Raw genomic sequence first — 15,908 nt, 5'->3', positions numbered from 1 at the left:
CCCATCAGCCTCAACTCTACTTTGTTTGACAAACCAGGATGCTTGACTTGGGTACACGTACAATGACGAACTGACACTGAACAAAGGAAAAACTCAGACTAAATCCACTTAGGTAGGGAAGACACAGATGCAACTAATTTGGACAGGGTAAAAAATCTAAAGTGGAGGGAAAAGCAAACAGACAGGAACTAAATCAACAAGACACACAAGGAGAAGAGCACGCTTCAAAATAAAACAGGAAATAAAAGCCCAAAACCATGACACTCCTCTTCCTAAACCTTTTTAAACCTATCCCTGTTGGGTTTGCACAAAATGAAAAGCCTATTTTCAGGACAGCCAGTGATCAGTTACTGCATCACTACTAGATTACCAGGAAGTTAACCTGGTAATCTAATTCACAGCGTAAATAAAAGTGTCAAATTTATTAGAGCTCAACAGCTAATTTGCCATTTACACAGTATTACTGTTCAACAGCTGCATTGAATGAAGATTAGAACCTGGATTAACCCGCAGGAAAATCTTGTCAATCCCAGTCAACAACAAACTAGTGTATTGTAATTAAATGTAGAGCTATTCCTAAAGAGGTGATCCACAGTGTGCAAGCCTTGCCATGTTTGGTATTGGAAAAGTGCTATGAAAAAGTTTGCAAAAGAAATGTGACTGATGTGTCATCGCATAGTGGAAGACAAAAGCACAAAGAACATCTTGTAATGTTTGACTCCCCTTCAGGTAGCATCTGGAGCAAACAGCATCATAAAGACTAGTCACCACCCTCCATCCCTCCTCCTCTCCTCCCCTTCTCTCGTCTCACTTTAGGCCTTATCAGCTCCTTTACCCCATTCAATTTTCTGGCAGTCTCCAGGAGTGAAATCAATAAGCATCTCGGATCTAGATCACCTTTTTCAGCCAATATGGATATTAATGCTGACACTCACTTACTCCACTTCAGAAACTTCACTTATTTTTCCTTCTTCTCTGAGCTGAATCACTCAGATCGTGCAGCCACCACTATTGTCGAGACCCTGGCTATCACCACTGTCTTCCTGGTCTCCGTGGCAGCAAATGCGGGAGCTGCAGCCCTGGTAACCTGGGAACGCAGACTGCTGGCCAACAAAACCATCCTGACCCTCAACTTGTTTGTGGCCGACCTACTGTTTGTCAGCATGATCCCACTGATTGCAGCAGTGCGGTGGACTGTGTCCTGGAAGCTGGGGTTTACAGCCTGTCACACTGTGCTGTATGTCATCTGTATGAGCGGCTGTGTCACTATCACTACCCTGGCCTCCATCAGTGTGGAGAGGGTCCAGGCCATCCTTCGGCTGCAGACTGTGCCCACTTTAAACCCCAGGATGGTGACTGCCACCCTCTTCTTCATCTGGGCCTTTTCTGCACTCACCTCCATACCTCTCAGTCTGTTCTTCACTGTGATGGAAGTGGATATCCCTGAGCAGGTATGTATGAATTGATGGATGACAGGAAAGCTCAGTGTCATTAATGCCTGCCATTAATCTATATTTTCTGTATATTTTTGTGTCTTTTCCCCAGGAACGTGTACACATTTGTACTCTCAAGTGGCCTGACACAACTGGAGAGATTGTGTGGAACGTAGCCTTCACTGCCCTGTGCTTCCTTCTCCCAGGATTAATAATTGTGGTCAGTTACAGCAAAATATTACAGGTGGGTTTATTGTGCTCTTTGACTGGCAAAGATGTCAGGAAGTGAAGGAAGGGACTGTTTAAAAGACGGGTCAGAGGATCCCAGCCACACTTTTTTAAAAGATAAGGCTGGTGTTTGTCTTTTTCCCACTGTTAACAAATCTCACAGAAAGACCAAAGCTAAAAATGTGTTACTCCCTCTAACTATACTTAACAACTTTCCTACTCTGTTCCACTCAGCCAGAAGCCCATTCAGTCCTACTGAAGACGTAAATCTTTAAAAATGGGTCACAAATACAGTTTTATTTCTAAAAAGGCTAAATAATCTCCTAAAATATTTTGCTTTTAGCAAACGTTACTCAAACAGGAGTAAATAGCGTGTTTGTTGGGGGCTATTTTCAGCAGCGGATTAATACATATTTGATGCTCTAGTAAGTATTTACAGCAGCAGGAGGGTGCATGTGAGACTGACTAAAAATAAACTACGGTGTCCATGTTCATGGTAATAAAGGAACATGTCACCCACTGCAATGATGTAGCTCACTGATGTGTTTTGAATAGTTTGTGAACAACAAAATGTCACAGAGGAACAAGTTATATCAGGTGTTGGATACACAGGCAATACGTGACTGTTGGTTTTGGTATTTTCATGGGATTTGTTGACAATAAGAAGAACATAGAATATTGTCAGCATTATCCTTTAAAACTTGGAAATTAATGTGAAACGGTGAAAGAAAAAAAGAAAAGGGACTGATCACTGTAGACTGTGATTTTGTACACATTTTGTACTTTTGCTCCAATCTTTTGATAATGATTGTTCATTTAAGAAGCATTTTCCCTTGAATTGTAAAATTGTGTTTCATTTATGGATATATTGACATTTATCTTTATGCCGTCTGTGAATATTAGACATTTCTCTGACATTGTGGGGAAAGAGCTGCATGTGCTATATTAATTACTGAAGCTGAAAATGGTACCTGTGTGTGCAGGTTCAGAGCCTTTCACTATCAACGGTCAATATTACATTGGGCAACAAGTCCTACCAATGTGGACATTAAAGTGATACAGACTGAATGATTCTGAGAAGCCACACATTGATTTTAGCTCTGGGAAGACTTTATGGATGTTTGAGACACATTGGAGACAAACATAAATGACATCATGCTCCATGTGTAAATCCACATGTAGATCAATCAGATTACATAGATGGTTTCATTGTTTCTCTTTTGTCCACATACTGTTATGTGACAAAGTACAGAATGCCAGTATTATGTAATATTATTTTATTTTTATTACAGATAGCTAAACATTGTAGGCGAAGGCTCCGAACCCGAGACAGCCAGCCCCCAGTTGGAGACCCTCTTGAATACTATGTCTCCCGCCAGGATATGAAGCTCTTCCGTACTCTTCTGGTCCTCGTGCTCTCTTTCTTAATCATGTGGAGCCCTGTATTCATCATCACCTTCCTCATCCTGGCCAGGAACTTTCTGGGTGACCTATGCGTCTCCTCTACCATGTTCTTCTGGGTGGTAACGTTCACACTGGCCAACTCAGCCCTCAATCCCATCCTCTACTCACTCTGCCAGTTCAAGAACGGCTGGCGCAGGCTCTGCTGTGGCTCTGTTGTAGCACCGCTGAGAAAAGGACCTTGTGGCAGTGGTCGAATGCAACGGATACAGCCATGATTATCATGATTGTTTTGTCAAATAGAGGATTCAAACTTGCATAAAGCTAGGTGTTGTCCACACCTGTGGTGATGTTTGATATACAACATATACCTCTACCTATAAGATACAGTATTTGATTGTTCGCTGCACTCCTGAGCTGGTGTATTACTCTCAAAAGTAATAATTCTAGAAATTCTTTAATACTTATTTTAAGATTGAAACACGTCTGAAAGAGGAAACGCTGCAGAGATAGTTAATTTTATAATAAATCTTTACCGTTTTGTGATTTTCAGTCATTTCTTTTCAGTCTACAAAAATGTATCTGACCTTGAAATGCCAAATAATAAATGTGTGTTGCAGTAATACAGCACAACTATTACAACACAACTACTACTAATCGTTATTATTATTATTATAATCTTTAGTTATTTTATAATAATCTGTTCCTTAAAAATAACCGTACTGAATAGTGTTTTGATTCTTAAAATGTCGTAAGTAGGGCCATATCAGGTGTTCAGAAACTGACAGCAAATTAATCAAATTGTCTAATATAATTCAATTTTAAGAATTATTGTGAGAAAACTTGGGAGCACCTTATTTAATAGACTATTTTGTAGTCATGCCATTGCCTTTTTGTCATCTGGTGTGGAAGTACATAATTGCCCAAGCAGGAGTTAACAATTCCACTTAATCCTGTCAATGGTTAAATGTAGCTGCTATCTAACAGAAGTGGCCCAGAACAGCCTGGCCCGTGAGATAAACACACTCATTTCCTTCTGGAGGAGTGCATGTAGATGAATTCTGAAATTAGCCAAAGTACTGCTGGCTGTCAGTACTTGTTCTGAATTGACCTGCTGTGGTGCAGTTATTTCAGCTTGCCAGGTGGCACCATATCATTCCATGAATCACTGTATCTCATACAAACCTTCTCAGACACCATAAGAGACTTAAACACAACTTTTATCAAGTAGCCAATGGCTCATCTGACCTTCTTTGCCTGGTATTATTGTTCTGGTATTATCCTTACAGTGTCTCTTTCGGCCACAACCTTTGTTACTTTTTAAAATGAATCAGTGCTATTTTGAATGTTACTATGCAGAAGAGATGAGCCAGTCATCTCAACTACAGAAGGGATCGTTCATCCAAACTTGGACAACATGGCAGACAAAGACACTGTAGAGAAGTTCCTTGACAACAACCCACTACGAAAAAGAAAGTCAAGGCAGATGTGATCACTGCTGCCTTCAACAGCCAGGTCCAGGTCAAAGACCCAGGCTCTTACAAGGATGCCTCCACCATCCAGGAGGCTGAGTTCATATCCATTAAGGAGATGCAGGGCAACAACCCGGTGGAAAAAGTGCTGAATAAAATTTTCCAGAGGATTGCTCTGCTGATCCAGGCTGATCGCTGCAGCTACTTTGGTTACAGGGCTCATAACAGAGTGCCTGAGCTGTTTACAATCCTCTATGATGTGACACACAATACGCCATGGGAATTGTTGGCTGGACGGCCCACTCCAAGAAGCCTCTGAATATTCCTGATGTTAAGAAGGTGAGCTAATGACAAAGATGATAAGTGAACTCTAAATTTACAAATAAACTAACGTGTGGACAAGATGTTCATTTTCTTTTAGACTTGCTATTAGTGTGTTTGCCAGAATTACTCAAAAAGACAAAATCAAATAGACCGCACTTAGAAACTGAAAGTATGCCGTTGAGGCCGCAGGGTTTTGCCCCTTGTAGTAGACAGATAAATTCAGTACGTGGGTCACATCCTTATCCTTACTTGCAAGGTAAAGTCATACTTTTCTTTGCTATAGGTGTTGCTGTGGTCTGCCAACAAAGTTTTTGAAGAGTTGACATATATTGAGAGGCATTTTCACAAAGCCTTATGCACAGTGAGGACATACATCAAGTGTGACTCCTGGTCATGACCAAAGAAAAGGTGCTTAGAAGAAAGTCTGAAAAAAGCTTCAACTTTAACTTTCGGTTGCTCTGCTTTCACTGCCAACAATTATATTTTATTATGTATTATATCTGCAGCTACATGCGCTGCACTGCAGCACTTGTGCATTTATATAAATTAATAATGCAGTATATAGAAACATGATTTTGGCCTTTTCTTCACCAGGAATTCTTCAATGAGTGGCCAATCAAACTAGGAGATTAGGAGCCATACAAAGGCCCCAAGACACCTGATGGCAGAGTAAGTCCAATGCTGGGTTTGTTATTGTAACATTATTCTCATCCACCAATTTGTGAAGATTTTAAAAAATATCAAAAAACACTTTTTTATGTTCAAACCATGCAGGAAACAACTTCTACACGATTATTGACTACTTACTCGAAGACAAAGAGGAGATCAAAGTTATCCCGTAAGTATCATGATGTGCTGTATCTAGCCTGATTATACAGCTTTATTTGCATATTTTTAACTGGTAGTCTAATAAGAAGACTTGCACTTACTTATCCTCTCTGAACTCACAGCAGCCCTCCTGCTGAACACTGGGCTCTGTTCAGCAGACTCCCAACATATGTGGCTGAGAATGGATTTGTAAGTTTTTACTACCTACAGTAGTTAAATAAATTATGTCATTGATCTGCTGATCACCAAACGCACATGTGATAACTTTTTTAACTTCTAGATCTGCAAAATGATAAATGCTTCGGCAGATGAGTACTTTGTATTTCAGGTGAGACACTCTTCACTGACAACTGGCATTCAGTTAAATTCACTTTGTTTTTTACAACACAACTGTTCACCAAGGATAGCTTGTATGAAAGAATTAGGTAATAGTTGAAAGTACAGAATTAAATTGGTTGTTTGGTATTTGTCCTTGTCACCAGGCTCTAACCCAGTTCCTTGGCTGGTTCACTCTGAATAGCGACACATACAACAAACTGAACAGGACAGTGTGGAGCAAAGATGTTTTCCAGGAAATGCTCATGTACCAGACAAAGGCCACACTGACTGACGTGCAGATCATTCTGGTAAGCTGCTGCCCCACTTGACTGATATTCCTTTAACCAGACTGAAAACAGATTAGTAGATCAAGCTCCTTTTTAACTCTCATTTCCCCACAGAACAGTTTTCTCCACACAGAGATCACCCCCATGTTCGATAGGCTCAATATCAACAGGGGAGAGTGGAAAGCTATGGCAGATTTATTATGAGGCCAAGATGAAGGCCATCGAAGACGAGAAGAATAGGCTGGAAGGCTGAGACGCACAAGGTGAACACTGATGTTTAAAATGTGTAAATAGAAATATTAGGCTGGAAATATGTTGCAGTTTGGGGAAAAAAACATACAAGGTAAAACATTTTAGCCACTGTGGACATGAATTGTAGATTTACTTGTTTGTTTTTTTTAAGTCTCACCAAAATAAATAATACTGATGGTTTTTGAATCACAACGCTCTCATCAAAGCTCTTCCTCTTCAGGTGGAAATTCAAACAGACTAATTTTAAAGATCTGAGCGCTCATAAATCAGTCCACCTCTGACAGGGCTCTACCTTGGCTCCACATTTCCCTCTAGTGGGGAGGTGAGTCCATCAGCGAAGACAGTCTGGCAGAATGGTTGCTTTTTACACCTCCAACAAGAAAAGAGTTAATGTTTTCTTTGGAAATATGTTTATTTTTTTAATAGTAAAAGTCTATTTTTGCAGCTATAAGAACAAGGTAGTGAGGTCATGCACATTAATATAGTCATATATTGATTATTAGTTACAGAAAACAAAAAACACAGATCCTAAAAGTCCATTAACAGTCAGAAACACCAGACTCAGGCATATCAATAGCAGTGGACATCGCTGTGATCAAATAGTTGCTGGACAGTGTGTGTTCTATTCTGGTGATGAATGATGGCATTTATGAAGAACAGACACTACCCATCATCTTGCAGCACAACAATAATATCCAGTGTTCTCCATTTTGTCCAAAAGCTGCTTATGAAAAAAAGACATTTGTTACTTTCTGTCCTTTCCAGCTTCTCCATGTCCACAATTCCCCTCTGTGTATTTCCTCTCAGAAGTGTCCCCCTCCCTGGTAATAGCTTTATTCTTCCACCCTTCCCTCTAAAACAGTAAAGCAGCACCATGAAACAGCTCCCAGAGCATGACTGCTTTCAGTTTTCCAGACGAGACAGTATCATGGTGAACAGACACTGGATATCAAATGGTGTAATCACATCAGGGACAGAGAGACTGGAGGTCCAGATCAGCATGTATTTATTCAGAGACCTTTTAAAACCCACTGCACATGTTTCTCCCCAGAGGAGTTTGACGCATGCAGCCCTGCCAGGCACAGTGAGTAAACATATTAATCTTACAACTCTGGAGGGATCTGAGAAATTAGATGAGTGAGGAAGAAGTCCTTTTAGGGCTCCCATGTCATGTCTGGCACAGCAGAAGAGAACATTGCAATAAAACTGTGAGGGCAATGTGTTATAGCAATAAAACTGAAAAAAGCTAGGCTTTATTATGTGGCTTTTTTGAAGTGAAATAAACATAAACATGATGCAGAATGGGAGTGAAGACCTGTCCTTTGTTTGTGAGAGGTAGGCTTGAGGGGGATGGGGTTCATTTGACTAAGGCAGAGCAGATGTCAGGATGACAGGGGGGCTTCCCTACACCCCTCCATCACAGGGCAGTCACATTTTGCATCCACCAGTCACCATGGAAACCGCGTGTAAACCAGGAAATAAACCCAAAATGCGCAAACATTATGAGCAAAACACAAGGTTATAATTACATTGACGATACACGCTATGTAAAGCCAGGATGTTGGCAGTCTAGTGGAGTACACTGAGCCAATAGGCCTACTACAGCTATATTTCCATGATTTATGACAGCCTAATTTTCATCAGGTTTCCCACCCGCATCCCGCAAAGAAAGCCCGTGTGCGTCTGCGCCACAGGCAGCAATCCGCTGGCTCATGCCAGGGCTTCATTTTCTCCAGCTGATTCACGAGAAATTACACCATTCCGCTGCCTATTGGGCGGAATCCTGCGGGAGCTTGACACGGAGAGTGTGGCGTTTGCTGAAATCATAGGCGTGGTTTTGGATGGAGATGCTCCGTCTGCTCCCGCTGGGATCCCCACCTGCAGCCAGTCACACCGCGTTTGTCACCGCTCCAGCTGCTATTTTCTTGAGCTCGAGCCACTACAGCGCGAATTTGATTAGATTTTTGTTTTTGTCACAGGGTATATTGATTTTTCGTCTGGGGGTGTAGTGTAATTACAGCGCTGTGGACGTACGTGCGCCCGGTTTAATCACCTCCAGAGCGGCGACGGCGCACGGCACTTGGCGGCGGACAGCGCGTCGCTTGGCCTCCAGGCAGCAGCAGCAGCAGCAGTGGAAAAGGAGCCACGGCGGAGACCCTGGTTCATGTGCAGGGCTGTTCGACGCGCAGGTCGTGCCCGCAGCGGTTCGCAAGGATGGAAAATACACGCAAGATGCCCAAAAGATCGCCCTGGCTCGGCTTACTTGTAGTGGCGTCTGTTTTACTTGTAGTGGACAGCAAGAAACCCAGGCAGCCTCGCTGTCCCCCATCATGTACATGTACCAAAGATAACGCGTTATGCGAAAGCGCAGGACTGATCCCTCGCAGCTTTCCCCCCGATGTCATATCACTGTAAGTCATATTTATTATTGTTCTATAATGAATTCCTAACCAGTGCTTTCCATCACAGAGATTTCCAAAACATACGCGGCTCTATCTGCTGGTTTAAGACGTGGATTTCCGCTGCACAGTCATGCATATCCAAGGAACAGAAACTGTCCGTATGAGACAGTCTATATGCTTTAAAGCTAATCAGTGTGTCTGTCTGTCTTGTCTCCCCCTCCTCCACAGATCATTCGTCAAGTCTGAATTCACTGAAATCCCGAAAGAGAGCTTCATCCACACGCCTGCCCTGCATCTCCTGTGAGAAATCTCTCTGGAGCTTTTTGTTCTTCAGTCTTTGTTACATGCTGTCAGTCCCCAGTGAGGTGATCAACGCCATGTTTAATGTTCAAGACATCTCCCCTCCGCTGATGCTACACATTATAATAGAATGGATGTTGCTGTAGCCTGGTCGGAATGGGGAGCTCAAACAATAATCATTACCTTTCTAAATGATTTCCCTACATGCCTTCTAATATCATGGTAGAATATTCTCTCTGCTGGGCATTCATCCAAACCTTAAAATGTATCTATTGTGAATCAGACCTGGTTTCAGAATGAGCTTTAATTATGGGGAATCCCTCCTTTTGAAGAGGGAATCCCCCTGCCTCCTGTCTCATGGGGTGGAGTATTGACTGAGTCATCTTTTCCTTCAAAACAAACATGTAAGACTGCAGGAATCCTATTAGAGCATTGATCCTTGTCTTTGATGTAACTGGGTTACTGTTAAGAAGAAACGAGAGGGTTTTCTATCACAGGTCCATTTTCCAGAGTATACAGCTACTAATGTGGGACAACAGCTTGTTGTTATATATTTATAATATTATGGATCTCTCTGCACAGCCTCTTCACAGCCAACAACCTGGAATCTATAAACGAGGATGCTTTCCTTGGTCTTCCTCATCTGGAGTATCTGTGAGTAGATGACACTAATTTATCCTGGAAGCTGTTTCTAAAAGATGAGATCTTTTTTCCCTTCTTGTGCATTTATTCAACACCTTTTTCAGGTTCATCGAAAACAACCAAATCAAATCGATTTCACCAAATGCTTTCCGTGGCCTGAAAACCTTAGTGCACCTGTAAGTACATACTATGTTTTTTACTTCCTATGCAAAACACAGAGATATTCCTCATCAAAGATTGTACTAACAATTAGATGACGATGTGAATTCTGGTTGATTTTAATTTGAAATCTTGTCACTGATGGTCTCTTTGTAAAGAAAGAATGTAAAGACGCTTTCTGTTACTTTGTATCAGTAGAAAGTGTTGTAATCTGTCTGCAGGTGCAGGCAAGCGCTGATCCAGTGAAATACTGACAAAGTTTATTACACAACATTTATTGCCACACAGACATTTCTCTGGGCGCTGTGCAGCTGTTAATATGATTATGAAGCAAATCCTGTCACCATCCCTGTCCAACTTAATAAAGTTTAGAAGCCTAATGCCCATTTTATATACATTTTGTTACAGATTTAGTAAAGTGCCATCTCTTCAATTCTTCCTTGATGTAAGCAAAACATCATTAAAATTACATGAAAAAGTTGAGTTAGCCTTACTAAAACCAAGGTATCAAAAAAGTGGTGCTGAACATGAACACAAGATGATGTCATGATATTTAAGATACAGCTCTGAGAATATAAACTACAACAACCTCCTCAACAGCAAGATCTACCTTTCCCCCCTTATTTTGTGGCAGAGAAAGCCATAAAATGGCTGAGGAGGCAGCTCTAAAAATAGCTTAATGTTTCCTCAAACTCACAATAAGCAATGTTCCTGCCTTCAGTCTCCAGGGTGGTGATACGTGCCCAAGCTCTTAAAAAAATATATGTTTTATTCCACTGCATGGAAACATTGCATAACCACATCCACATTTAGGTTTTATGAAGAAGCACTGGAAGTTCTAATTCTTACAAATTAACATACAAACAGTAGCAAATGTGTATGATAAGCATTTAGTAGTATGAAGAGGGAAGGTCCATTTAATAGATGATGAAACAAGAACAATAAGCAGTATATCTGATCAATTGAGCAGCTGCCATTCTTTCCTCTTTTTCAGGAGTCTGGCCTACAATAATCTGGAGACTCTGCCCAAAGATTTGTTCAAGGGTCTTGAGGCCTTGACGAAAGTGTAAGTATGAATTTTAATCCTGCATTACCTGGAAACACAGATATAAATTGCATGGTGTTACATAACTTAAGAGTATAATGTATGCTATTATGGACAATGAGTTATATATATACACTGTATCATTATTCCACTTCAGCCAAGGCTTGAAAAATGTGTGGGTGGTGCTTTTAACGCCATTAAAATTACATGCAGCAGTGAGGAAGAGAGATAGTTTGCCATCTATCACCCACTGAAGATTTTCAGTTCTCCTTTATAATCCCTCTTGATATTAATGAGAGCACAGAGTGCAGCTGTGAGGGCCAGAGAGCAAAAGCCAGCAGTCATACTTCAGTGACTGCAGCGTTTAAAAAATATAATCCATTCAAAAAGCTGAGAGCATTCCTGTTAGCTTCAGAGAGTTTGGAAGTTAGTTTGGTGGTTTTGTGCCTTCAGAGACCTGCGAGGGAACCAGTTCAGCTGTGACTGTAAGCTGAAGTGGTTGGTGGAGTGGATATACAGCACCAACGCTACAGTGGATCAGATTTACTGTAAAGGCCCGGCCTCACAGCTGGACAAGAAGATCAACGATCTGGCGCCACAGTCCTTCGACTGCATCACCACAGGTGGAGTACAGAAAGTGCTGGGGTTTAATTTAACTTTTCTTACAATCATCACAGCTTCTCCTGACTTTTTAATGTGATTTAAAGTGTGTTTTTGTTTCTCTTGCAGAGTTTGCTTCCTACCAGTCCCTAAAGTTTGAATCCATATCGGTGGAGGCGTTTTCCTTTGAGAATGACCAGTACGTTGTGTTTGCACAGCCCTTCATTGGGAAATGCAGCTTTCTAGAGTGGGATCATGTGGAGATGGTCTTCAGAAACTTTGACGATATTGACAGTAAGCAAAAGTTATTTCAAATATACTGTAATGTGGTTGTGAATGAGTTTAAAAGGAGGGGGTGAGATTGGAGGAGGAACCACTAGATGGAGACAAGACAAAGTGAAACTGTATTGTTTTTGTCCTTTCTTTCTCTTCAACAGGCACATCCACAGTGATTTGCAAACCTCTGGTCATTGACAACCAGCTCTTTATCATTGTGGCTCAGCTCTTTGGTGGCTCACATATCTATAAGCGTGACACCTCTGCCAACAAATTCATCAAGCTCCAAGGCATTGACATCCTCAAAATCCGCAAACCAAATGATGTGGAGACGTTCCGCATCGATGGAGAATCCTTCTTCGTCATAGCGGACAGCTCCAAAGCCGGTTCCACCACCATCTACAAGTGGAACGGTAATGGCTTCTACTCTCACCAATCGCTCCACCCGTGGTACCGGGACACGGATGTGGAGTACATGGAGATCTCCTCCAAACCCCACCTGATCCTGTCCAGCAGCTCCCAGAGGCCGGTCATCTACCAGTGGAACAAAAGCACCAAGCTGTTTGACAGACGCACTGACATCCCAGAGATGGAGGACGTCTACGCTGTGAAGCATTTTCAGGTCAAATCCGACCTCTTCATCTGTCTGACGCGCTTCATTGGCGACTCCAAAGTGATGCGCTGGGACGGGGCCCTCTTCAGAGAATTGCAGACCATGCCCTCCCGTGGGTCCATGGCGTTCCAGCCCTTCTCTGTGGGCAGCTGGCAGTACGCCATCCTGGGCAGCGATTACTCTTTCACCCAGGTGTACCGCTGGGATGCCAAGAAGGGCGAGTTTGTCCATTTCCAGGAAGTGAACATCCAGGCGCCGAGGGCCTTCTCTCCTGTCTCCATAGACAACCGGCAGTTCCTGCTGGCCTCAAGTTTCAAAGGGAAAACACAGATTTATGAGCACCTGGTCATTGATCTGAGCAACTGAGCAATTGTTTTCTTGACTGGTTGGCTGGTTGTTTGGTTATTTGAGTGGTTTCTGTGTTTAGAGATTGCAACAGATCCAGTGCTGAACAACACTGAAAGGGTTTATCATCAATCGATCCTAACTTGAGCAAGGCAGGCATTACTCTTTTCTTTTTTTAAATCATCCTTTGAAATCAGTGCATGACACATGCAAAGATAAATGCATGTATCTCAACCAAATATATTTGGCTGAGATGCCTGTCGAGTTCAATGCATGCCTCTCAAGTTAGGATTAGATCCAATATGTTGTCAAGACATTAATGCATGACCAGGGCCTCACACAGGCCATCCCATCCTGATGAATGCAGCATCCATGCTCATTAATCCATGAAATCTTGCATTGACCAGTAGTTTTGTGTGTGTGTGTGTGTGTGTGTGTGTGTGTGTGTGTGTATTCAGCTTTTCATGTGACTCTGCGATGTTTATACATTTGTAATCTCATATATTTATCTACAGAGTAATAATGAAATGGTACTTTTTAACCTATTAACATGTTTAACTGAACAAATCTGCCAAAACGAAATGTTTACAAATGTTTCTTGTCTTTCCACTTGTACGCTAAAAAGATTTGTAAATGAAGCTTTTGTAAGTTTAAGAGGGACCACACCAGTTAGATACATATTTGTTTAGAATTTGGAAAATATCAACAGAAATGTTGTGTGAGGATCTACCTGTAAATCCTTGCAACTTACATTTTTATCATTACTGGTTTATAATGTTTAAAGTATTGAAAATACAGTTTTTCATAAGAAATATGGAAAACACTTTTGGCAAACTTGGAACTATTTTCACACACTTAAAGGAACAGAAATGAAAAAGTGAGGATATTGTTCATAATGCTTTGCCTTTGACTAACATGTATGCAAACTACATCAATTGTGTCATGATTAGGATTATTGACTAATATCATGCTATTTAGAGTCAATAAAGGTTTACATTAATAACTGTTACATCTCATCTGAGCTCCCTGCTGGCACTGTGTAGCATGCCATCGCCTCAGTGTGAAACCTGGTCCTCAAAGCAAAACAACACACACTAACACATCTACTTCATTGCTTGAGGAAAACTGTCATCTTGAAGTTAGTTGTGTAATTCAGATATGAGAAATTAAATAAAATTAATACAAACAAATAAAATCCTTTTTATTTTCTCCAACAAAGTGCACGCCTCAATTCTACAAAGCAGCACATTACAATGTAATGGAATAAATACAATAAAATCCGCTGAATTAAAAAAAAAAAGAAAAACACAAGCAAGGAGATACATAAGTACCTGCATAATCACACTGGTGGCAGGACTAAATCAGGTTCTTCAGAAAGGCTCCACGAGACAAGCTGCTTCTTTCAAGGTGATTGTTTGACTCTTCGTGCACCTACAGTCCTTTGAATAACGACGTCTTGTCCTCCGCTTTCTAAAGTAAACCAATTTAAACCCTGCTTTTTTGTAATTGAGGACTACCAAACTAACACGAAAGAAATACAGCTGCATACTCTCATGTTCATACACATCACCCTGGAAAACTTGTGCAATTGCAGCAGGATCTCCAAATCACCTACCTACTGCTGAGAGAAAATAAAGTGAACACATTTTCAGTTTTAACTGAAGTAACTACTCCAGTCTATGTGGTGCAACTTACTGTTTTTTTCCGTAGGCAAATAAAATATGACATAAAAGGCAAGGGAGCACATCCCTTAATATTCAACAAAATAATTTAGTGCTCTTTAAATAAAATTAAAAACACTATTTTCATGTGGTGGCTCTTAAAAAAAAAAGACTTGAAAAAACCTCACAGACCAGAAGGATAATGCTTTAAGAGACATCAATTATATTAGGAAAGAACTCAAATCCCATGAAAAAAGACAGTATTGACAATAAAATTCTGTACAGAACGTAAAATCAATATACAATACAGTACCTGCAGATGTTATGCATACAGTACAATTCTCTTTTTACATAGTTTTAGTATGGGCTCCAGCCTGATCTATATACTGACTTAACACAGGTGGAAAAGCAGCTATTTTAGCTTTCAGTAATTTTAATGGTTATTCAGCGAGGAGAGTAGATCTTGTAGTAGGCGTTTAGAAAAAGAGATTGAAAACATTATTGCAGGATGGTCATCTTCAGTTGCATACTGCATGTGTTAAATGAATGTGTCCTATGACGGGGAGCAGCGGGTTGATGAGAGAGACAGAGGGCTGGACGGAAGAGAAAAAAAAGGAAAGGGGTTTAGCTGTTTTTGCTATCTCTCCATCACAGAGGTTAAACCTTGCGATATCTCTCTGATCCACTACCCTGTACAGTACATTCGTGGCCAGTATTGCACGTTACCAGCCGAGTCCACCCTGATTCTGTGTGGTGAGGACCTTCAGTGCTGAATTTTGTCCTGTAAGTCAACACTAATCCAGTGATGAGATGAGACCGTAACCAGAGCTCACCAAAGACTGACTGGGACTCCATCTGCTGTCACAGTTTGAGCTCATTGGCAATTTTGCAGGCGATATTCTTAAAGGCGATGGACGTGCCCGATATCCTCTTGAAGCGCACGCCGTTGAGTGAAAGGCGGGGCAGCTTGCACACCTCCATCTCCCATTGGACCAGGTTGTCCTGGCGAGCATCGCCGTGGACACAGAAAAGCAGGAAGCGTTCACGCTGCTCGTAATCGCAGCTGTTGGCGTCCAGTACCTTTCGGATCTCCCTCATCATCTCGGCGGGCTCCATGGAGGAGGTGGTCTTCATGCTCCAGGTGAAACGCAGCGAGCGGGGCTTGGAGTCCCGACTGCTGTCTTCCTTAGTATCTCCTGACACACTTCTACAACAACAGAAGAAAGAAAGAAGACAGAAAGAGAAATGGAGAGAGACGTTGAAGGAGGCAGAGGTTGGTTACAGGCTCTCCATGAAATCTACGTCTCAATCAATCAAATTCT

General features: G+C 41.5%; 3 protein-coding genes across 6 annotated transcripts in view; 2 read left to right on the top strand and 1 right to left on the bottom strand.

Moving 5' to 3' along the window:
* The first annotated feature begins 146 nt into the window (after positions 1-146).
* Positions 147-3,706, top strand: LOC122884210 (free fatty acid receptor 4-like). Its single transcript, XM_044213741.1, has 3 exons — positions 147-1,451; positions 1,546-1,677; positions 2,954-3,706. The coding sequence occupies exons 1-3, from the start codon at positions 912-914 to the stop codon at positions 3,338-3,340; spliced, it is 1,059 nt and encodes a 352-aa protein (XP_044069676.1). The 5' UTR covers positions 147-911; the 3' UTR covers positions 3,341-3,706.
* A 4,418-nt stretch (positions 3,707-8,124) lies between these two features.
* Positions 8,125-13,934, top strand: LOC122884208 (leucine-rich glioma-inactivated protein 1-like). Its single transcript, XM_044213726.1, has 8 exons — positions 8,125-8,954; positions 9,174-9,245; positions 9,828-9,899; positions 9,992-10,063; positions 11,041-11,112; positions 11,545-11,714; positions 11,821-11,985; positions 12,129-13,934. Exons 1-8 carry the CDS (start codon positions 8,758-8,760, stop codon positions 12,944-12,946), a joined length of 1,638 nt encoding a protein of 545 aa, XP_044069661.1. The 5' UTR covers positions 8,125-8,757; the 3' UTR covers positions 12,947-13,934.
* A 171-nt stretch (positions 13,935-14,105) lies between these two features.
* Positions 14,106-15,908, bottom strand: part of LOC122884205 (serine/threonine-protein kinase MARK1-like) — a 30,222-nt gene continuing 28,419 nt past the window's right edge. For all 4 annotated transcript variants that reach the window (XM_044213719.1, XM_044213720.1, XM_044213721.1 and 1 more), the window contains one exon: positions 14,106-15,793. In XM_044213719.1, the coding sequence (XP_044069654.1) occupies positions 15,448-15,793 (346 nt within the window). In that variant the 3' untranslated portion in view covers positions 14,106-15,447. The remainder of the gene's footprint in view (positions 15,794-15,908) is intronic.

This window comes from Siniperca chuatsi, linkage group LG11, assembly GCF_020085105.1.
Source record: "Siniperca chuatsi isolate FFG_IHB_CAS linkage group LG11, ASM2008510v1, whole genome shotgun sequence".
In the NCBI taxonomy this organism is placed as follows: domain Eukaryota; kingdom Metazoa; phylum Chordata; class Actinopteri; order Centrarchiformes; family Sinipercidae; genus Siniperca; species Siniperca chuatsi.
The sequence above is the reverse complement of the archived record's forward strand: the minus strand, read 5'-3'. Positions and strand labels throughout refer to the sequence as shown.

What these genes read in the sequence shown, in the direction of transcription:
- LOC122884210 (XM_044213741.1), top strand. Translation starts at nt 912, where the DNA reads ATGGATATTAATGCTGACACTCACTTACTCCACTTCAGAAACTTCACT. An exon ending in AAGTGGATATCCCTGAGCAG is followed by an intron (nt 1,452 to 1,545) that starts GTATGTATGAAT and finishes TCTTTTCCCCAG; the next exon opens with GAACGTGTACACATTTGTAC. An exon ending in GTTACAGCAAAATATTACAG is followed by an intron (nt 1,678 to 2,953) that starts GTGGGTTTATTG and finishes TTTTTATTACAG; the next exon opens with ATAGCTAAACATTGTAGGCG.
- LOC122884208 (XM_044213726.1), top strand. Translation starts at nt 8,758, where the DNA reads ATGGAAAATACACGCAAGATGCCCAAAAGATCGCCCTGGCTCGGCTTA. An exon ending in CTTCCTCATCTGGAGTATCT is followed by an intron (nt 9,900 to 9,991) that starts GTGAGTAGATGA and finishes CACCTTTTTCAG; the next exon opens with GTTCATCGAAAACAACCAAA. An exon ending in CTTGAGGCCTTGACGAAAGT is followed by an intron (nt 11,113 to 11,544) that starts GTAAGTATGAAT and finishes TTGTGCCTTCAG; the next exon opens with AGACCTGCGAGGGAACCAGT.